The 22,638-nt window shown below is 37.7% G+C and overlaps 1 protein-coding gene and 2 non-coding genes across 7 annotated transcripts; 1 reads left to right on the top strand and 2 right to left on the bottom strand.

The window, feature by feature from the left end:
• The first annotated feature begins 4,253 nt into the window (after positions 1–4,253).
• On the top strand, positions 4,254–4,359 carry LOC133303211 (small nucleolar RNA R71). Its single transcript, XR_009750440.1, has one exon. It is a non-coding gene; the product is annotated as a small nucleolar RNA R71 (small nucleolar RNA).
• Positions 4,360–7,022: 2,663 nt separating this feature from the next.
• LOC133303210 (small nucleolar RNA R71) lies at positions 7,023–7,128 on the bottom strand. Its single transcript, XR_009750439.1, has one exon. It is a non-coding gene; the product is annotated as a small nucleolar RNA R71 (small nucleolar RNA).
• Positions 7,129–13,812: 6,684 nt separating this feature from the next.
• LOC133303208 (pentatricopeptide repeat-containing protein At1g03560, mitochondrial) lies at positions 13,813–18,809 on the bottom strand. Of its 5 annotated transcripts, none has more exons than XM_061503088.1 (3): positions 16,154–18,809; positions 15,064–16,054; positions 13,813–14,058 (listed from the first exon to the last, which is right to left on the bottom strand). In XM_061503088.1, exon 1 carries the CDS (start codon positions 18,742–18,744, stop codon positions 16,780–16,782), a length of 1,965 nt encoding a protein of 654 aa, XP_061359072.1. In that variant the 5' UTR covers positions 18,745–18,809; the 3' UTR covers positions 13,813–14,058; positions 15,064–16,054; positions 16,154–16,779. The 5 variants fall into 5 exon arrangements, with proteins under 5 accessions (XP_061359072.1, XP_061359073.1, XP_061359071.1 ...); XM_061503089.1 differs by lacking the exon at positions 13,813–14,058 and having other exon boundaries at positions 14,961–15,142; positions 15,316–16,054; XM_061503087.1 differs by lacking the exon at positions 13,813–14,058 and having other exon boundaries at positions 14,961–15,817; positions 15,914–16,054.
• Positions 18,810–22,638: the final 3,829 nt, after the last annotated feature.

The following is a 22,638-nucleotide window of genomic DNA, read 5'->3' as shown; positions in this document are numbered from 1 at the left end:
CTAAATCCACACCAGCTGCTAGGGATCCATCCCCAAGTAGCTCTCCTACTTCATCAGGACTGACGTTTCGTCCCCTCCACTATCACCTGCTCATTCTTCACCACCACCAGTGATGCAACAACCCTCTCCTAGGCAACAAGAAGGAGAGGGAACAAAAGAAACAGCCACAGCACCTGCTGCAGAAGAACAGGTGGCTGAGCAAGAGGCAACTCGGCCTGAGAGGTCCCCTAGAAAGAAAAAGCCAACTGTTCACAGGCAACTCGGCCTGAGAGGTCCCATCTCTTGTCTCATCATCTGTCCTGATACTTCTGGGGACGAGGCCATAGCAAGGGCTCTGGAAGAAGAGGAGGGCATAGAAGTCCCTCTACTGATGGAGGAACAAACAACAACCGCCCCCTCTTCCTCAAAAACACAAGAGGTTGCTGTCAAGCAAGCACCTGAAGAACCTCCAGCTTCTGGCAACATCAACCAGAAGAAGAAGAAGCCATCTTCCCCTATTCCAGCAATCCCCATTGGCTCAAGGAGAAAATCCCAGATAGGGATTGCTGAACTGTTTGAAATGTTGGGGGAAAAGATGGAAAAGTTGCTGCCTGAGACTCCATCCGTTCCTTAGATCAACATGACTGCCACCACTGAAGAGCTGAGGGCTCTTAGGAACGGAATGGATCAACTCTCTTCTGCTGTCAACAAATTCCAGTAACAACAGAGAACAAAAAGGGAGCAGCTCTTGAACACCATCAGAGACAGCATCAGCAGCATCAGGACTGCACCATCTGCACCAACCTTGCAAGCTGTCAGGGACGAAATCAAGAAAGCATCTGAATCCCTGCAACTTGCTTACTCCCTGCACAACACCAGAGTTGAAATACAGCTAAAGAAACTCTTCCTTAAGAACACACAAGAACGAATAGAAACCAAAGAAGCTCTCAAAGCTTTTGGTACATATCTGGAGGGGAAAATCACTCAGTTGGAGCACAGAGTGCTGGATATGGAAGGGCAGCTGGTGTACTTCCACAATGGTAGGATAATGATGAGATCCACCATTGTGCACCTCACTACTGTGATCAGCAATCTACTGAAGGATGTTGAGAAGTGGCTCCCTGCAGCTGAAGTAAGAAGATTAAGAGAATAGCTCAGCAGGAGACCACCCACACAGGAGGAGCTGGATGCTAAGAAGGAGAATTCTGAGTTGGGCAAGAGAAGGCCCTAGTGAAAAGGAGAAGGACCCTCCTATTTTCTTTATTTTTTGTATTTTTTATTGCTTTCTGTTATTTCCTTTTATTTCCCTTTCTGTTCCCTAGTGTAATTTTTAATGCCTTTCTTTTTGAAATAGAAAAATCTTTTTTTTAATCAAACTGTTTGGAGCATGCATATCACTTACAGTACTATGGCTGTGAAACTTTGAATGACTAATGGCATGAAACACAAAGTCACTGAGTAATCATTCTAGTTCTTACTCTGAATGCTTGACATAGGAAAGGCAAAATGAATTTAATCTTCTGATTTTTGAAGAAGGCTGATCTGTGTGAACTAAAACTGGTAAGGAACGAAAAATGCCAAACACTTACTCGTGAGAGCGTTCCTGAGGTGTCACCACAATGAAACTTCTAAACTTGCCTTGATGCTGTAAGTACTGCTGAACAATAGATGAATTTCGCTAACAGGGATCAAACCACCAAACACTAACCCTCTCACAATCATCCAAACACTTCTGTTCTCATTCACACCACAACTTTATCCCACATACTCACATTCACTCACAAGTCAACAAAAATGAGCAAGGAACAAATTCGAAATGAGCACAAAGCACAGAAAGAAAGAAAACAAAGAAAAAAATGGGGACAACCATTCAAAAGAATTCAGAAGAAAATACCAGAAAAGCTTCCTCCAAAAGGAGAAACAAGGTATAAAAGGAAAGGTGTTCCCTCAAACAGAAAAGTCCAGCTCTGGAACAAAAAATTTGAAGCACGTTCCTTGACTCAAAACTTGTGACCATTCCACTTTTAAAACCCTTCCATGAATCCCTTTCACAAAGATCCTTGACATGGAAGACACCTGCACTTCTTGGGGAAGCAGCAGATAAGCAAGTTTGAAGAATTACATCCAGGAATGGACAGAGAAACACCAACCCTGAGTGATAGTGAGACAGAAGATCAGCAGTCATCACTTATCTGGGAACAAATTCTTTCTACTCATTACCTATGAAAAGTAGTTCAATCTTTGAAGAAGTTTATGATTACTTACTGGCTCAAGTTTCTGAAGTTGAGCTATTCTTTGAAATTGAGCAGCCTAAGCCACTATTTCTGAGTTGTTTGAGGACAACCAACAGTTTAGTTTTGGGGTGTTTGATGGGGCAAAAATCTGTGCCCATCTAAGCCCATTTTGATGGCAAAATACCATTCGTTCTCTCACCTGATGAGCAACTTTAGCACTAAAAACACATGTTTTATATCTTTATCACAAAAACATAGTGGGGAACGGAAGGTGACGTAATCTTTGGAAACTATATCAAAAGGAGAACGGATTTGGGACATTAAATACACCTACTTCACTCACTCAATCTTTCTGACCACTTTTCAGAAAACGGCGAAAAGAAGTTTCCAATTAAGCACAAGTGGGCAACACTCAACCAAGGAGAAAGGTGCACAACAGGGAATAAACGGTTCTTATTGGCCGAAAAGGAAAGCAAGGCATAGGAGGTTCAGAAGGAAAGACAAATCTCAGCAAAAACCGTCCATCCAACCATGTGCGCCCCACAAAGCATTGTTCACACCGCCCCTTTCATGCAGTCAAGAAACTAACTCCAAAGGATTTACAAGTTTTTCATTCACTCTTCTACCTATAAATAGGACGTTCCAACACGAAGACATCCATCGAATTCCTAAGGGATTGAATTCCTTAAGAAGAGATCACTTATTTTATTTTCGTAGTTTTTGTTTGTACAGTTTTAACTTTAGTTAAGTGACGACACTTCTTCTTCTTTCTATATCACCCACTTGAGACTCCTCACGAGCAAGAACCATCTTCTCCACTTTTCATTTTGTTGTAAGCAATTTGTTTTCATTTAAATACAAGTGTTATTTCTATCATTTCCACTCGTTATCTCTGAACTGAATCTCGGGTCTATGGGACTTCAGTTTGGAATAATTATGTTTAAACTAGTAGCCATGGGCTAAACTATCTGTGGAATGGAAAAACTGCAAAGTTCTTAAAAAGTTATTTTCAAAGCTATTGTATTATAGCTTTTGCGTTTCTCTGGTTAAGTGTGCTATCTTCATTGTGTATCTTTGGAAATCGAACACATACTGAGAAAGGATCTTCCATAAGGAAGGAATTTCAGATAGCTTAACCAGAGGGGGAAGACAGTACTGTGGAAACAGTATTGCTGGTTGCCTTAGGAATAAGGGGCCACTTCATTCACTTTAAGGTTCTGCACTAAGTACCTGTTGGAGTCAAGGGAGCCATAGGAATATGGAAACTTGTGAGCCATCTAGTCCATAAGCTGAGGAATCAGACGTTGGCAGAAAAGAAACTGGAACAAATAATTAAGTGTTGGGTCCTGAGTAGAGAAAATAATTATTTATGAATGGAGCAGTGGATCTGTTCCTTCTGTTATTGTTGTTTTTCAAACCATCCACCCTGTTGTCTCTTGACTATTGTTATTACTTTTTGTATTTTTCTTTATTTAATCTTGTATCCATAAACCTCTCATGAATATTGCAGTTCCTTCCCTAAACAAGAAGGCTGACATGCATAACGAAGCGATGAACTGTTTGCTGTCTGATTGAACCTACTGGCCTTGAGGAACGTTGTCAAGACAGTAGGGAACGTTTGACCAAACAGGTCAATTACTAACTTTTCTTTTCATTTACATTCTTTATAAAACAATATAAGACACTAATTAGAGTTCTATCCTCGTGGGAACGATAATCTGGGCATAATATTCCCATTTATTACTTGATGTGTGCACTTGCGCACTTGGGTTAAACTAAGAAAACACTTGTGTTCTTTCTTAGTAAACTAGGAACGTTTTCACCATACTATATTTTCATCCAACAGCCTCTGAGCACCCAACACCTCTCTTAGGCTTAGATGGCAAACCTTCATTTTCATTGGTGACCATTCTCTCAATCAGCTCAAGAGTCTTATTTGCTCTCAAGGATTTAATAGTACCACCTGCTGCATTATTCAATACCATCCGAATATCAGGTGTACAACCGTTGAAAAAGATTCTCACTTGATTTTCAGTAGTCAAGTTATAATGAGGACACCTCCTCATTAAATCCTTGAATCTGTTCCAAGCTGCACACATAGTTTCACCCTCTAACTGAGTGAAATTAGTAATATCATTCACCATCTGATTATATCTCTCTATAGAAAAGAATTCAGCAAAGAACGTTTGAGACATATCATCCTATGTAGGAATGTTACGTGCAGGCTGTCTTTCCAACCAACTAAGAGCCTTTCCTTTAACAGCAAAAGGGAACAACCTCAACCGGATTGCATCATTGCACACTTGAGGATGTTTAGTTGAGTCACAGACCATGAGAAATCTGTCTATGAATCTGTGAGGATCTTCATTCTCCCCTCCTCCAAACTGGGCTCTCTCCACTAATTGAATAGTGGAAGACTTAAGCTCCCAATTATTGTTACCAATTACCAGCTGGACGATGCTTGAGTTAGGCCTATTAAAAGCTGGAGTAAGAATCGTATCCATGAGTGGATTTTCTTCATCATTATTTGCTGCCATGATTGGTGATTCAACTGGTATCTCCTGTGCCTCTTCAGATAGAGTACCAAACTCTTTGAATTCAAGCTTTTTCTGAGTGAGTTTTCTATTTATCCTTTCGGTCTTTGCAATTTCAAGATCAAACAGAAATTCTGCTGTTTTACCTTGCATACAACTTATGAAAGAGATTAGTAGCACTTTTCAAATAACACAAAAATAAAATAAAAATAAAAATATTCACAAAATCCAATCTTAAAGATCAAGATTATATGATATAAGAAACGCCAGTCTCCGGCAACGGCGCCAAAAACTTGATGCTACCCGGCAAGTGTACTGATCGCACAAGTAATACAGTGATAAGAAAAGTATCGTCTCCACGGGGATTGTGATCAAATATCAAATAATCGTTCCTTTTAAGAGGGAAAGAATTCAAATAGATGTGAAAAATATTGTGGATTTGAGTAACAATAAGAACTAAGATAAAAACGTATTTTTAGATTTTTGTTGTGAAAAATAAAACAGAGATTGATTTTATAAAATATAAGAAGGCATTGTAGCTAGAGTGCACTCACCATATGATCCCACATTTTACTCTGGATTGATTTAAAATACTCATTTAAATAAATACTCAGATTATTTATCATCTAAAAATATTAAATAGCTAACCCTCAATTCCTTGCAAGGTTAACCCTTTAACCCCAATTGAAACCTCAATTCCTTGTGATGTTTCTCGTGAAATTAAGCAATGAGCACGATAAATTAAACATATGAAATAATATATACGTCTATTCCTAGCACGCATACAAATTGTTATCCTACTCCCTTTCAAGATCAAAAACCTCAATATTCCTATCTAGGGTTCTTACCCTCAAACTATCATCAACTGTTATGTTGATCAATTCTAACAAAGAAGATAGAAATTACGCACAGAGTAGAGATAAATATAAATATATAAAAAAGTAATTATAAATCAATCTGTTGTAACAAGGGTTCACATATGGGTTATGACCCTAACTACAATAAAGAGTACTAGCCAACCATGATCATGGCTGACATAAAATTATAAAAGATAAAGATGAAAGAATGTAATTACAACAAGAAGACTAAGAACAATCCTCTGTTCCTCTCCTCCTTCTGGAATCCTTGTTTTTCTCTATCGTCAAAAAGTGTTCTCCATAAACCCTCACAGCGTTCTTTTTATAATCCTGGTTCGCTTCTTCCAAAATTTCCCTTTTCAGAACACAGTGATTTTTCTCGCAAACTGGCGCGGGATCGCGCCACTATGGCGCGGAATCGCGCCACTTCTCTAATAAGTGGCCCAGGGAAATCTAGTGCAGCTCAGAACCAAAACCCGTGCAGATTCGCGCCAACAGTCTTTTGAAATTTCGTTTTCTCTTTCTTTCTCCCTATATAAACACAACAAATAGGTGAGAAATATCATTGAAATGGAAAAGTCAACATAATAAGCAAATATGTAAATAAACTGCTCTTTTATGACTTAATCCTTATCATTTTTAGCTTGGAAAACTACATATGCCAGAGGCACATCACTGGATTATGTCTGTTGCTATTATGCTATTAGCTTCATTTTGTGGATTATTGAGCTGAGACTTTGTTGGCTATGTTGCCTTATTTGGTGAGCATTGGGATTGTCCATGCCACAGTGATTATGATTTGTTTGCTTTGACTTTTCTTGTATAATGAATCAGGATATTCTCTGGACTACGTGTTGTAGATGCGTGAGTATATACACATTTATATTATGAGGTATTTCAGTTAGTTGTTGAATTGCAATTACATACAGGTAACGTTTTGAAAAGGAACTAAGTAATCAACTTGGTTAATATTAATGACGTCATAATTGAACAAAAAAAGATATTCCACATTTTTAATTAAGCGTGGCTTAATACGATGACATGTTAACAAACCGGGTATACACGGGGTGTTACAATTCCCGTCTTGGATGAACTTGATCCAAGCATAGTCCAACCTGTCAATGAAGTGCCTTTCAAATTAGAACCCATCATGTTTACCATGCTGTAGAATATAGGGCAATACCATTGGTTACTTTTAGAAAACCCACACAAGCATCTTAGGAACTTCATTGAAGTTCCTAATACCTTTAGGAGGCCAGCCATCTCAGATGATGTTTTGAGATTGAAACTTTTCCTTCATTCCCTCACAGACAAAGCCAAAGAATGGCTGAACTCCCTTCCATCCAACTCCATAACAACTTGGCATGAGCTAGCTGAAAAATTCATCATGAAATTTTTCTGATCCAATAAAATAGTTCAGACCAAAGGTGAGATCACCAATTTCATGCAGAAAGATGGTGAGACATTAGTGGATGTGTGGGAAAGGTTCAAACTGCATCTTAAGCAGTGTCCAAACCATGGGTTACCATCTTGGGCCTTGATACAGACCTTCTACAATGGTCTAAGCTTTCAAAACAGAGCCTTAGCATATTCTGCTGCAAATAGGATGTTTATGTCTAGGTCCTTTAATCAAGCCCATAAGCTGTTAGAATAAATGACTCAAAATTATTCCCAATGGCCCATTGAAAGGTCTCAGCCAAGAAAAGTAGCTGGTTTGCATGAGGTTGACCCCATTACAGCCTTGTCTGATAAGTTTGATGCCTTGTCAACCTTAGTCAAAAACTAAGTTTTCCAACCTCGAGTCCAATCTGTTTCAGCAATTCCCCAAGAGTCATGCGTCTTTTGTAGTGGGCCCCATTTGTTTGAGAGTTGCCCATCCAACCCAGAATCGGCCTTGTATACTGGAAATCCCAAGAGGAATCAATCTAATTTTTCCAATAAATTTAATCCAGGTTGGAGGCAAAACATTGGTTTCCAACATTTTCAACGGCAGGAACAGCAAGCTGGTCCCTCAAATGCCCAACCCAGACCATTTTTTCCATCTCAAGGATATCAGCGCCACATAGGCAACAACCTCTTGCACAATATCCTCAAACCCAACAACCTGACTAGCCTTCCTCTTATCAAGAAACACTATTTAGAGAATTTTTGAATAGGACTAAAGCCAAACAAAACAGTTTGGAGGCTGTGGTACAGAGTATTCCTGCTTCTCTTAGGAATTTAGAATCTCAGTTAGGTCATTTAGCAAACACTGAGCATTAGGCCTTTTGGCACTTTACCTAGCAACACTGAGGAGCCTAGGAGGAACACTGTTGAACAATGTCAAATGATAGAATTGGGAAATGACAGATCTGTGAACCAACCTGAAGCTGTAATCAGGCCTTCAACATTAAAGAAAAGGGCAAAAGAAGCATTTCATCAAGAGAAGGAAAAAGAAAGCCCACACCAGGCTAAAAATACATTAGCTGGACATCAATCAATAGCCAAGGAAAATAGCAATGAAATAAAGGCTACTTCAAAGAAAAAAGCTTCTTTAAACAGCCAATCTTCTTAGCCTAATGTTGAGACACCTGCTGTCTCCAATAGATCTCCACCACCATTTCCCTAAAGGCTTCAAAAACATAAGCAAGATACTCAATTTAGAAAGTTCTTTGACCTCCTAAAACAATTTCACATCAATATTCCATTTGTAGATGCCTTAGAGCAGATGCCCACATATGTGAATTTTATGAAGGAGATACTTTCTAGAAAGAGAAGGTTGGAAGAGTTTGAAACAATGGCTCTTACTCAAGAGAGCAGTAAATACTCCCTGAGCAAGTTACCTCCCAAATTAGAAGACCCAGGCATTTTTACAATCCCTTGCACCATAGGTGACCAATACATAGGAAGAGCACTATGTGAATTAGGTGCTAGCATTAATTTGATGACCATGAGTGTCGTTAAGAAGCTCAAAGTAGGAGAGCCAAGCCCCACAAATGTCACCTTACAAATGGCAGACAATTCCCTAGTATATCCTGAAGGTAAATTGGAAGATGTTTTAGTCAAGGTAGATAAATTTATTCTACCTGCTGACTTCATAGTTTTAGATTATGAGGAGGATAAGGAGGTGCTAACAATTTTGGGGAGAGCATTTTTAGCCACTGGTGGGGTTGTGATAGATGTAAAAGAAAAGGAATTATCCATGAATGATAATGGGGAGCAAATAAAGTTTAAGATTTTGAAAGCCAAGAAATACCCAAAAGAGTTTGAAGAGTGCTCTATGTTGTACATTGTTGACTTGGTTGTTAAGAAAAAATCAATAGCCAAGGAAAATAGCAGCTCTAAAGAACAACAGAGGAGGTTGAACCCAATAATGAAGAAGGTTGTGAAGAAAGAGATCATGAAGTGGTGGGATACAGGGCAACTAGCTCTACCTTTTAATTCACAACTAAGGCTAGTTCCTATGAAGCTAAAGTCTAGATGGTTAGGCTCCTTTCAAGTTGTTGAAGTCTTTTTGCATGAAGCTGTGGAAACTCTAGTTGAGCAAGATGGTAGAAAAATCAAGGTTGATGAAAAATGGGTCAAACACTACTAGGAAGATGATAGGGAGAAGGATTCTATCTTCCCAAGAGTGCCTGATTGAAACTGATCATGAAAAAGAAGCAAATAGTCTAGCTAAAGACTATAAACTAAGCATGTTAGATTTTTTTAGTTTTTCTTTTCTGTTGTGTTATCTTTGACTCCTTTATTTGCATGTTTGCTTCCTATTGTCTTAAAGTTAGTTTAAATAGTCTGCAAAATAGCTTTCAAATTAGAGAGTAATGGAAAATTTAATACATTGATATTGTTTTACAGGTGTCAAATGAGAGAGTAAGTTGATTCACCACTGCAGTGAGTCAATTCTAAGTTTGGAGGAAAGTTGGACAACACTTTTCATATCAAAAGATTCAATTCTCAAGTGCTCCCCCACAATTAAGTTGAAAAGGAAGACCAAGAAAAACGAGTGAAAAGAAAATGGTGCAGCAGAAAATTGCTAAAAAAAGAAGAAGAGAAGGATGGAGAATACTCTGAGAATGCTGAATAAGGCCAGAACCTCTTCTGGCCCAGGTTACTTTGTTCCTAATTTTTATTTTTATTTTTGGTAACCTGTTTCTGCAACAGTAAGGACATTGTTCCTCTTAAGTTTGGGGGAGTGAAATCTAGATTTAAATTTTTTTGTGCTAGATGCTTGATGTCTGATGCTGTATAGATAGATGACACTTGTTTTAAAAAAAATTTAGCTTAATTTTCTTTGTTTTGTATATATAAAAAAGAAAAAAAAATCTCTAGTTGGTATTTGCTGAGCTGTGCTTGGTGGTGAGTCGTTGATGTTTTTAGATTTATAAGATGGTTGTTTGTTGTTTATTTGTTTGTCTGAGTATGAAAGGATTAGTTCATGTTTGAAGAAGAATTAGGAGAGTGGATATAGGAAGGATTTACAAGAATTCAACAGTTGTTCAGTGGATTGAGGGCAATGAGATAATAGCATATGGAAATTAAATGCTTAAATGATAAGCCAGAGAATGAAGTTAAAATAAGAGGCAAGTGAGTTGGTGAAAAAGGCCTAACCTAGTGAGGATTTGGGATAAAGGAGACAGAATTTGAATTGATGCTGGATAATTAAGTGAGGCACAATTAAGCTTCAAGATGAAGAGGGCAATTTTTTTGTGATTATTGTAAGGACCCGCACCGTTAAGTTAGGAATTTAATTAATTAATTATGAGATAATTCCATAATTGACCCTAATAATTATGAGAAGGCTTAAATAATTATGGTAAGTGGTTAAGAATGTTGAAAGTCGTTTTTCAGACGAAAAGTGCAGATACCGGCTCTGCTCCTCGGTATAAATGCGTACCGATAAAGTATCCCGGAAAATTATTATAAGTATGGGAATATTCCTAGAATAATATATAGAACTAGTAAAACAAGTTTCAAGTCAAAATAATGAGAACTGGTGCCAGAATGATATCGGCTAAGTAAGAGCGCGTACCGGAAAGGTGCTGCAAAAAATAAAATAAAAATATGACAAATCTTAGAAAAAGGAGTAGGTTCATAATCCTAAGTTTGGAATTAAAATGCTAAGCGTAGCTATTAGCGCTAATACAGTGCGACTAAAACTTAAGTGGCCTATATAAGGCCTTGGCACAGATTTCTAGGTCAGAAATCTCACACTCTACGTGCCTCTCTTCTGAACCTTGAGCCTCCCATGCTTTCCACCCTCTTCCTTCTTGAGAACTCATCAAAGAAGCCACATTTCTTCCATTTCTCTTCATCAAAACACCTTGGGTGTATGGAAACAATCATTGTGAGTGGGAAAGTTGCATCTTTTCTTAGTGTGGTTTCTGTCTTGTGAGAGTGAGTGAGCTGACTTCTTGTCTTGGTGAGGAGGGAGCCTTTTTATTGGTAGTCTATGCTCCAAGAAGTAATCTTTGAAGAGAAATGACCCTTCTTGGTGTGCTATTTTCGTGCACTTTGAAGCCAGCACCTTAGGAGTTGAAGTGAGAGCTCCAAGAGCACCTCTTTGTTCTGTTTTAAGCTTAGGTAAGCTTCACCATCTTTGATCATGAGTTTTAGTTGTTTAAAGGTTGATTCTTGGCATGTTAATGAGTTAGATAAGTAACCAACCTGGTCATGAACCTAAAAGTGTATAAAAATGCATGCTTGGACGTCCTAGTGGGTTAAAAGTTGAACTTTGGGAGAGATATCTCGCAAAATGCATAAACTGCATTCTGTCGCGAAACATCCGGATATGGAGTTGGAAATATCCGGATATGGGACTTGTGATATTCGGATATGGATATCCGGATATGTCCCAGACAAATATCCGGATATTATGGGAATTCCGAGACAGTGACGTTTCTGTGCAGACAGAACTGTATTATGGGTTTATGGACCCATGATTGATTAAGTTGAACTTCTGTAATGATTAACTAAGTCAGAATCTTAGTGATTTAGGGCTTATGGCTTGCAGTGGATTTCCTCTAAAGACATGAAACGTAAAAGGAAGGCGTTGCCTTTATGTCATATGCTTGTAGAGTATGTATATTGATTTGATTGTTGGTCCAAACAGATTGTGATTGTGTTGTGTGTGGACTTTGAGCGGGTATGGACCTTGGATTGGATTGATTGGTTAGAGGTAAGCTTTCGTGTCCTCAGTTTTTCCATTGTTGGTTTCCACCATACCCCATGGGGGAATGGTTTTATGCATGATGTGTTTTCATGTTTTGATAATTGAAATGCTTTTGAGCTGTTAAGTGCAAGGGCCTTATAATATGCATGTGTTGTTCCATCTAGACGGTAAGCCTGAGTATGTGGCGTCATACAATACGGTGATTTTGTGGGTGGGTGCAAGTGGCATCTTGCACTAAATGTGGGTAATAGACGTATATAAATCCTGCATTTCTCTGGCCAGTAGAATATCTTGACACACATGACATGATTATCTGTTGCATTGCACTGCTTTTGGAACTGATATTGTATATTGCATTTAGAACTTATATTGCACATGTAAGTGAGCTTGGGGTGGAGAAATCCTTGAGGACCCCTTGCCTTACTGAGATTTCTGTTTAAAGATCTCACCCCACGTTTGAAGCACTTATTTCAGGTTTAGGTAACCCAGGGGTTAGCCCTCTCTTAACTACAGATCACCAAATCCACACTTTCATTACATCAAGCCATAACCACACCTCACCTCGAATTTCATTGAAACCATGAGCCATCAAACCAGATTTCATATTGTTTTCTTTTACCATATCATTTTTCCTAACCCGTCACTTAACCCAAATCGTGTGAGAAGGAACCAAGGTCTTAGTTGTCATTTTTGGTGAAGTTGTTACATGCGGTGGATGTGCAAACAATTTTTGGGTGGCAAACTGTGGAGGTGATTGTGCGAAAAGGGGTCACACGATTTATGCAAGAGGAGTGTGTGTGGATGCTGACGAACGGCCCAAAGCCCATGCGTGTGTAGAAGGCGCACTATAAATGGAGCAATTAGCACCATGCAGGGGATAGCTTCGTCTTATTTTCTGGTCTTCTTCTTTTCCTCAATTTTGTTTTTGATTAGTTTTTAATTTCTTTTCTGAACACTGTAGCAGAGCTATTTTGTGGTTATAGCTTCTGCATAGTAATTTTCAGTTGAGTTGTAATTTCTTTTTAATTTTTGTTTGTTGTTTTTGTAGCTCAACCCTTATGGGTATAAGCTAAACCTTTTAAGGGTGGGTCTAGGGTACCCGAACCTCAGTGTTGAATGCTTGCTAATTGTTGAAGTTTAATTTTAATTTTCAATTGTTTAATGTCAAGCTTGTTGTTTAATTTTAATTTCTTTCAAGCTTGTTGTTTAAACATTTTGCATTTAGGTGCGATGTTAGATGTTTAATTAGGAAGAAGTCATTGAGAGGTGACTGATTCTGGAAAATGCATTAAATACATGGACTTGAATTAGAGATTATTCAAGAGGATTCACTTCAGAGATGAAGGAACCTACCATGTAACTCTGGACTTGTGATTCAAGAGTCCTCACTGCATTTAGCATAGAGATATGTGAATAAAAGTTGTGGATAAAATGATTTTAAGAGATTAAAATCAACAAAAGTAATCCGTTGGGAACTAAAATTAATCAATGTGTAATTAGCATTTCTTTCAATGTTGTGGGAAGGGTAAACTGAAAGCTCAACCTGATTTTTTTAAATATTTTTACCCAATCTTATCTCTTGCTATTTCTGATTTTAATTCTCTAAGAATTTTCCTTACTGCAATTTTAAAATATATATATATATATATATATATATATATATATATATATATATATATAAAAGCATTTTATTCCAGAAAACCAAAAAGAATTTTAAATTGAATTTATTATTCTATTTTTCTTAAACACAAATCCAAAGTTCAAAAGAAAAATTACTTAGAAAAATAAAATAAAAAATTATAGTTTACAATTATGTTATTTTTCTTTATTATTCTATTTTTTACTTTTTAAAAATAATGTTGAAATGATATTTGGTGTAATTTTATTACTAAAGCCAAGCAACCAATTCCGACATTGCATTTTCGATACGTTTTCGATAAGTTCTCGATACGAAATGTCGATATGCGTATCCAACACGTTGGAAAAAAATTTAAAGAATATCGGTGCTTCATAGAAGCCAAGTATGAGCATATAAAGAGGACAAACAACCATGATCCCATAAGCTAGACCCTGAATTCCAACACTAGCAACAAATTCTTCAATAGTATCTGATGACAAATTTGAAAACTTTTGAGTTTATGCATCCTGGCAATCTTTTCATAAATTCTTAGCATATTAAATACATTTGCCATGCTCACAGCAGCCTGGTCTTGCTCCTGCCTTGTCACACCATAACGCTGCGCAACATTCTCACAAGTGATTCCCATAGGAAGAAGACAATCCCGGGCTTGTGCAAAGGTTTCCACCTGTTAAAATAATGAAAAGACAACCTGCATAAACCATGTTTCGAACGGAAATGTGTAATTCAAAAACTACAACTTCAATGTACCTTTGGGTTCCTGTAATTTTAAATAGATGCTCTAGAGTTACTCAAAGATAAGAGTAAGAACTGGGTTACTATGGCCAAATTTGTAAATATCAGTCAACCATTGAACAATTAAAAGAGCATAATATTAGCCAAATTTGTAAATATTAATAAAAAAAAATTAGTCAACCAAACGTAAACAAAAAATTAAACCATAAGCTTGCAAGATATGTACTATCGGGAGTGGAATTCCAATAATCCATGAAGAAAGATCAACATCAGGAAAGATAAAGAAACAGATCAATTTCAAGCAAGCCAAGTTCCATATGAGGAGTGAAACTAGCAAGCAATTAGATACATTCCATAGACTGTTCACTCAACTGACAAAATATCAACAGTTCAACACCCAAAATCGAAATCTGCATTAACAAAAAAGGACTTTAGTCATCAAAATCAAACAACCAACATAAAATAGTAAATTAAGGAAGAATAATTGTATGCCATATCTGAACATTTTTCCTAATTCCAAAAGCATCCAAATTGGCCATTCAGACCTCATACTATGTGGTAAAATAAGATCAGAACCCAGAAACAGATCTTCGTAAAGAAAGTTAACCAGACAAAACTAAAACCAACATTAATAGAACAAAAGAAAAGATAACCTTCTTAAGGGCCAGAGCTAGACGTTTACTATCAAGCTAGCTATTTCCAGGAATGGAATCTAGGATATAACATGCACAACGAAAGGCACAGTTCTGCAAAGGAAGAGGCATGTCACAAGCTCTGATTTGAATATTATTGTGGAGGTGGTCATGCTGCTCTTGTTTAATTAACATTTACCAAACTTTGTTACATTGGCAGACTCAGTTAAAAGAGCATAGTATTATTCTTGTGCAACCTTAGCAAATTACAAGAGTATGGAAATTGCAACTCTAAAAGAACATACCAGGTGGGAAAATAAAAGTTGTTCACACACAAATGACAAATCAAATACAGCCTGTGCTTGATAATATATATCCTTGCCCCTGTGAATATTTTTTTAACAAAATTGCAAATTTTCACATGAATAGACGTAAGAATAATGTAAGGCACATTGAGATTTTATTATTAATAATGAATAATAATCATAAATAAGATATGCCAATGGTGTGATTGATAGAACAAGAAATCTAAAGATATTCTATAATTCCATTTTTACCTGCCAATTTTACATCACCAAAAATCCCATATTCTCTGTTTAGTGTCAAATGAATGCCATGAGCAAGGTTTCAACTTTCAAGTATCTGTGTGAAGGATTATATTATGGAAGATAGTAATGGAAATGAAGACTTTCACGGCAACTTGAAATGCAGATTTAAAATGAAAATTTCGACAATAAGTAATTGCGTTTGCTTCTCTAGTTTCTCTAAAACCTTAGATGGGAACAACATTATTCAAAAGCAACTCATGTTAGTTCCAAAGCATCGCTAAGAAGGTCCAGAAAAGCAAATTAATGCTAATAAACCCGGATAGTCTTTGAGCTAGTCTGTAAGTAAGCATAGGCAAAGATGAGAAAATTGAAAGCCCACTTAGATTCCTAGGCGAAGTTTCAGGCTAAAGACTAAAATGCTTTGCAATGTTATTGTGATGAGTTCTAACCTTTAGAAATGCAAATGTTGATTCCCCACCAGCAAGTGCAACAAAGAATGTACGAAGGTACTCTGGAAATGTGTATCACATACGTAAACAAAAATCTTAGACTGAAAGATTTTTCTATTACAGCCTCTTTGCAATTATGCAAGGGTAAGGCTACGTACAAGGATTGCCTCCTCCAACACTCGCTAGTCGAGTTTAACGGAGAGTAGTTTTTTTTTTCCAGCACAATGCTTACATAGCAGAACCAACCACAGGCAACTACCTCTCACATAGCAAAAAAGATGGCAAACATTCCACAAGGACTGCAAACGTTCAAGGTTGAAGACGCAAATCAAGTTAAATGCAGTATAACATACAATGTTAATCAAAGTATCTCAAAATAAAACAGTGTTCTAACATACCTTAGGGATTGTGACTCGAAAGTGGTGCAAATCAAATCAGAGAAGCTCATCCACTTCGTTAGATTAGGATGAAAGAAGAATGAAAGGAGTTTGGAGTGTCAGGGTTTGTCGAAATCAAAGAATGAAAATGTGAGTGTTAGGGTTCACAAATCTCATTGCTCACGATTTGGATGGGAATTTTGAATTCAAAGAAAAACGAAATTGGTTTGGGTAACCGTGCATATCCACTTCGTAAAAGAGTAGGTAACTGAACTGCTTTACAAGGTAAGAAGAGGTTTTTGTTCAAAACCGGTTTTTAGAAAAAATGGTTTTTTAAGTATGGACCGGTTTGGATTCAGTTCGGTTTGGATAATATGGATATTTTGAACAGCCCTACTGAAGAGATTTAATTAAGCATCACTCCACATGAATTAGCACACATTTGGGGTAAAATACTAGATCATGAATTTATCCGTCTACAACACATTCAACTAATACTTTATTGATCAACCTTGGAGCAAACAGCAACTCTATAGTTTACCAACGAAACAAAACCCAGAATGGCGTCCCTTTCATAATCCATACACGTCCTGTCTTTGCCCTTCACTAATTTTCAAGTGCAATATCAAGTTGAAAGAAAAAGAAAATCAACTGTCAAAAAGGGTTTGGAACTTCACTCGCCTTTTAACACTACGCATTCGATCATATCCAATACCAATCTTGCTATGCATCAACTTCATTGCCAAATCTGCATTACCAGCTTTCCTCAAGGCATTAATCAGAACAGTACGAATTCTTCCAGGTATTTCTCTACCCCTATCAACAATCCCGTCAGCCAATTTGCATGCTTCCTTCACACGACTGGCTTTGCACAACACATTAATCATATCTTCATAAGCAGTTTCAAGAACAATGCCCATGGGGGCAAGATCATCCAAAACCTTGCAAGCTCTTGCAACCTTACCCGAAAGACACAGTCCAATTGAAAGAGCCCTAAAAGAGGCAACATTTGGTGTCACACCTTTGTCAATCATCATGTCCCACATTTTTAAGGCCTCTTCATTCCTATGCTCTTTGAAGAGCTCACTGATAATTATAGTATACGTATAAACAGTCTGCTCACAACCTACCCTCTCCATCTGCTTAAACCACGCCAGACCTTCGTCAATCCTCCCACACTTGCACAACCCATCAATGAGAGCATTGTAGCAATATGAATCCCTCATGCATCCCTTCTCTTCCATTTCATCAAACAGCCTCTCAGCTTCATCCACTCTCCCTGCCTTTCCAAGCCCATCAATCAGACTCGAATAAAACACGGCGTTAACCGCAACACCATTGACCCTACAAAACTCGAAATAGCCCATGGCTTCCTCAAGCCTCCCACTCTTACACAAACCATTAACAACAGCTCCATAAGTAACCTCATCCGGCTCGATCCCATCCATCTTCATCCTCTCAAACAACCTTAAAGCCCCATCCATATTTCCAATCTTAGCATAAGAATCAATGAGAGCAGTATATACAGCCTTATTAACTCTACAACCTCTCGAAATCATAGTCTCAAACACATTACAACCTTCAACAACTTTCCCCTGCCTACACAACCCACATATCACTAAACTATAAGCATGAGAAGGAACCTCTAATCCCTTATCATCCATCTCATGGTAAAGACTCAAACAACAATCAACATCCCCTTCTGTGTAACAAGCTTGCATAATTGTCATATAAGTAACCTTATCAGGCTCCACATTTTCAACCTCCATCTCTCTAACCATCTCCAATGCCTTGCGCGCTTTTCCAACTTTGCAATACCCTTTGATCATTGTATTGTAAGAAACCACATCTGGCTTCATCCTTCCCTCCTTCATCGCCACGAAAACCCGGTCAGCGGATTCTACGAGTGCCGAATTCACCAGGCCGTTGAGGAGGAAGTTGTAGGTGTGGAGGCTGGGTTCGATGCCGTGCTCTTTCATTGCACGCCACACCCAAAGCAACTCCTCCACTAAACACGCGCCGCCAAAGCTCTTGATGAGGGAATTCGCAGCGTGGACGGTCATCGGGAGCTGCTTTCGCCGCATCTCCGTGAAGAGGTCGAGGAATTCCGGTGATGCTGCGGCGGTGGGGACGGAGAGGAGGACGTGAAAGAGGGAAACGTAGCAGTCGAGGGTGTGGGAGTAATTGTTCTGGTTTGAAGCCCAATGGAAGAAGCGCGTGGCGGTGTTGGGGGATTTGAGGGAGCGGAGCGCGTGGGCGACGAAGTTAGGGGAGAGTGTGATGAGGAAGTTTCGGCAGAAGGTGTCGAGGTTGGACTCCATGGAGTGGGAACCGTCGAGGAGGTTAAGGATTTGGGTGAGCCATGGGGAAGGTTGGAGTTGCTGAGTGGAGGAAACGACGTCGGAGAGGTCGCAGAAGGGTTCCACCAGTTCCGGGCGAGGGAATGGGTATGGGAGTGATGTGGTGGAGAAGGTGCATGGTATTCCTGTGGGGATAGAATTGGCATTGTGTTTGTGGCTGTGTTGGGTTTCAGGTCGAAGGGTACAGGGAGTGTGGATCGCTGCTATTGAAGGAGAAGGTCGTTTCAGAAGCAGAAAGCGGATTCTTCTCATCACTCTGCGTTGGGGATTTTCAGAGAAACGTTTCGTTTTTTCTGTTTTCCACTCTGCGTTTTGGATGACAAATAATCACATCACCTAAAATAATTTGTAATGCAATCTTGAGTTCTTACCTTGTAAATAATCTACCAATGGACATATTTTTCATGATTGAAATCACCTAATGGCAAGAAGTTTAACCAGTTTTAAATCACATGCTTAATAGTTGAAATAGCTGCAAAGTACTCCACATGACAAATAAGCAGTTAATTGACTTGGCTGTCAGGGGTGTTAACGGGTCTAGCCGAGCTTTGGTCTTAAAAGGTTAAGTCTGTATTTAAATGTGTCAGTCTAATCAAACATGTTACCTGTTATAAATAAAGGGGTTTGATTTTCTCATGTTAAATGAGAATTCAATTCTCATGTTGTAGAGATAAAAAGCATGTGGGACCCATGTGTTAGAAAAAATTATATGTAGGACCCATGTCAGCACGAAAATCGAAGGGTGTGTAGGAAAATTTGAATTCTTATGTCAAATGAGAATTATAAAACCCATAAATATAACTATCGGTCTGTGGCCTTGCTTATTTATAAAAAATAAAAGCTTTGTTTAGCCTATTAGCCTGTTTAAAAAAATAAGACAATATAAATTTATACAAACAGAATATACAATCAACAACACTAATAATTTCATAAATATTCATAAATTCAATTTATATCCAAATAACATAATATAAAACAAAATCATTCAAAAAGTCCGTTTAACCAATAAAATGGGGTGAAATAAATTCAGGAGAAAGAGATGGCTATTACAAGTAGTATAAAAAATATAAATATAAATAAAAAATAATATGCTAGGCCTGAGAGGCTTTAAGGTCGAATTTTTGAATTAAAGTCTGAGATCATTTTATTAAACAAGCTTTTATACAAGTCCAAGTCTGGTCTCAACAACCAATTTTAGACATGTAAGCTCATGCCGTCATGTACCGAGCCAAAGGCCCCCTGATTTGTTTAGCACCCCTACTTGCTGGTAAACTAATATGAGACCGAATAGCCATAATTTAAAAAGCTATAACATTATCATGATAATCCTTTTAAATTACTGTAAATAATAAATAGAATAGTGTAATATTTATTTTCTTTTAATTAATGAGTTATTAAAAAAACAATTTATTTATAGAAAATTCAAAAAGTAATAGGTCAATCCAATGGAGAATTAAAATTTATTTTCCACTTAAGTAGAAAAATATATATTCCAACCACATATTTTGAACATAATTGAATTGGTTGCGTGTAGAAGAGATACACAGGACTGTTTAAAATTATTTTAAAAATTTTCAGAATATAAATAGGTACCTATTAATTCTGTAAAAAAAATATTTAAAAAAAAATTTAATTAATATAACCCCTATATGTGAGCAAATGTGTTTTGTGTGTGTTCAAGTATATGTTAATGGGTAATTAATGTTCTTAATGTTTGAAAATAGAAAATGAAAGACACCCAAACACCCTTGTCTTCATCATGTTCCTTCCTTTATGAAGGAGGCATTTCAGTCTTTTTATTCTAACACCTATAAGCAATGGCTTAGCCATATTCAAGCCAGCCGCTGCCAATACACCTGCTTGTTTTTTTTTTTTTACTTATTATATATATTATGTAATTAATTATAATTAACTAAGGTAAAAATTATAATTTGACATCACCTAAATAAAAAATCAAATAGTCAATACAAAGTAATAACTAATCATCTAAATGCAAACAAATAATAAGGAACATATATAGTATAGTTGTTTTTATGTTTTACCTTTTTTATTTTTTATCTTGTGTATATTTTTTTTCTGCTTTATTCTAATAAGTTATGTTATTTATTCTTACTCCTATTATTTAAAAAAAAGAAAGACTTCTAAACTTAATCACAAAAATGATTAGTTGACCTATTTCAAAATTTGGGCCCAACTAAACCAAATATTTAAAAATAGGAAAAAAGGTTTGTCCTTTTAAAGGACACATGATTGTATCCTTTTAGTTTTTGACACTATATCTTACCGGTAAAACATAATTATAATATGAAAAATTTCTTTGTTTTCTATTTCCTCAGTCACTTCGCTGATGTGGATAGAGAAAAAAATAACTTTTCATGTTATAACTATGTCTTACCGGTAAGACATAGAGTTAAAAACTAAAAGGATACAATTTGTCTCCTTTAAAAGGACAAACACTTAACCCTTGAAAGTAACAATCATGAAACCAAATGAATAACAGGACTATAATTATGGAATATAAAGGTCTGTTGAACTATTGTGTTTTGGGTTATTGCACACACAAAGAATAGTCAAAAACCTAATTCCCAAATGTGAGAACTTTCCATCGTCCTTATGGAGGTTGCAAAAAAGGGCGATGTTCTCTAACGTGAGATATTGAAAATTTAAGAAATAGAGATAATGAAAGAGAAGACGAAGGACAATGCTTATTATACATATAATTATTATATTTGTATGTTTTCATATCCTTATGATAATGTTTGGTTCATTACTTATTATGTTGTGGAATGAAAGTGAAATTCTTATGTTTGAAATGTTTACCGAAAAGGTTAGTGCATTTTTATATGTTTGCTTTTGTTATGGACCCATATGATGGGCCGATTAAATAATAAGCCCAACAAAGGGCAATCCAAGATATGGATTGATGCTAGTCAAATCCTACCAATCTTAGTGTATCAGGACAGCTATCCACTTGATGTGTCAGCATAGCTATCCAAACTATCTACAAGTAACCTCTATAAATACCAAGGCAAAACCTAAAGGTACACACATTCTTTCTCTCATTGTTATGCTGTCATTGTGCACACACACATACCCCATTGGCTAACGCCATTATAGTATTCTGTGCACAGTGATCTCCTTGACTCAAGGGTATCTCCCTCATAGATACCTTGGAGAGGGCATCAGATCCGATATTAACGTACTAGCCTAACTGGGCTAGACATCTCTGTCTCAAGGACAGAACATTGGCGCCGTCTGTGGGGATTCTTTTCTCTGAATTTGAATCTGAAGTTCCCACCAAATCTGACAAGGGATGGCAATCCAGACAAGGAGCAGTACCCAGCAGCTACCCCGAAACCAAAATCAGTCGTTGGATCCAGTCATTGAGGAGATAAATCAGCCTCATAATCAGATCGGAAACAACGTGGATTACGATCATGTCTAGGTCGAAGACGATGTTTCGGACACCGCTTCAACACCGGCACCCTGAAATGGGGGAGCTGCAGCGAATGTAGCTCCAGTAAGGAGCAACCCTCCCCAGCATCCTGGCGATCTAGCTCCACGCATCGCTCAATCGGCCGATCCAGATACTCGGTTGGCCAACAACGCATTAAACGCAATTATGGAAAGAATAGCAGCGTTGGAAACACATACAAACTTGCAACGGCAACAAGATTTCAGGGCTATTCGAGAAGAAAATAACAGAGGGATGCAAGACCTGGAGCGGCGATTAACACGGCGGACTACGCCAGGAATGACCAATTTCGAAGGCCAGCCTGCCCATGGCCGAGAAGGACCTAGAAACCCGGCTCAATCTTACCAAGTTCCTCATGCAGAAAACCCTGGTAACCTGCTAAACCAGGGGCACCAGGTCACTGATGGCCAGGATGCACAAAATCATCAAGCACATGCTGACGGTCAGGAGGACCGGGTTAGAGCTCAGTATCAACAGGATATTCAAAACATCCGAGGACGAGTAGAACCTGGCGGATATAGGAGGAAGTACAGCGGGGGGCAATATAATAATAGCCCATTCACTACTGAAATACTAAATGTTGTCTTCCTAGAGGACTTTGACTCGGTACGTTTACCGAAATATGATGGGAGCCAAGATCCGCAGGTGCACATAGATGCCTTTGACACGGA

Source organism: Gastrolobium bilobum, unplaced genomic scaffold (assembly GCF_033153095.1).
Source record: "Gastrolobium bilobum isolate Gb01-03AN ecotype WA unplaced genomic scaffold, APGP_CSIRO_Gbil_v1 utg199481, whole genome shotgun sequence".
Lineage (NCBI taxonomy): Eukaryota > Viridiplantae > Streptophyta > Magnoliopsida > Fabales > Fabaceae > Gastrolobium > Gastrolobium bilobum.
The sequence above is the reverse complement of the archived record's forward strand: the minus strand, read 5'-3'. Positions and strand labels throughout refer to the sequence as shown.

Coding starts and splice junctions, on each gene's coding strand:
- LOC133303208 (XM_061503088.1), bottom strand. CDS start 18,744: ATGAGAAGAATCCGCTTTCTGCTTCTGAAACGACCTTCTCCTTCAATA.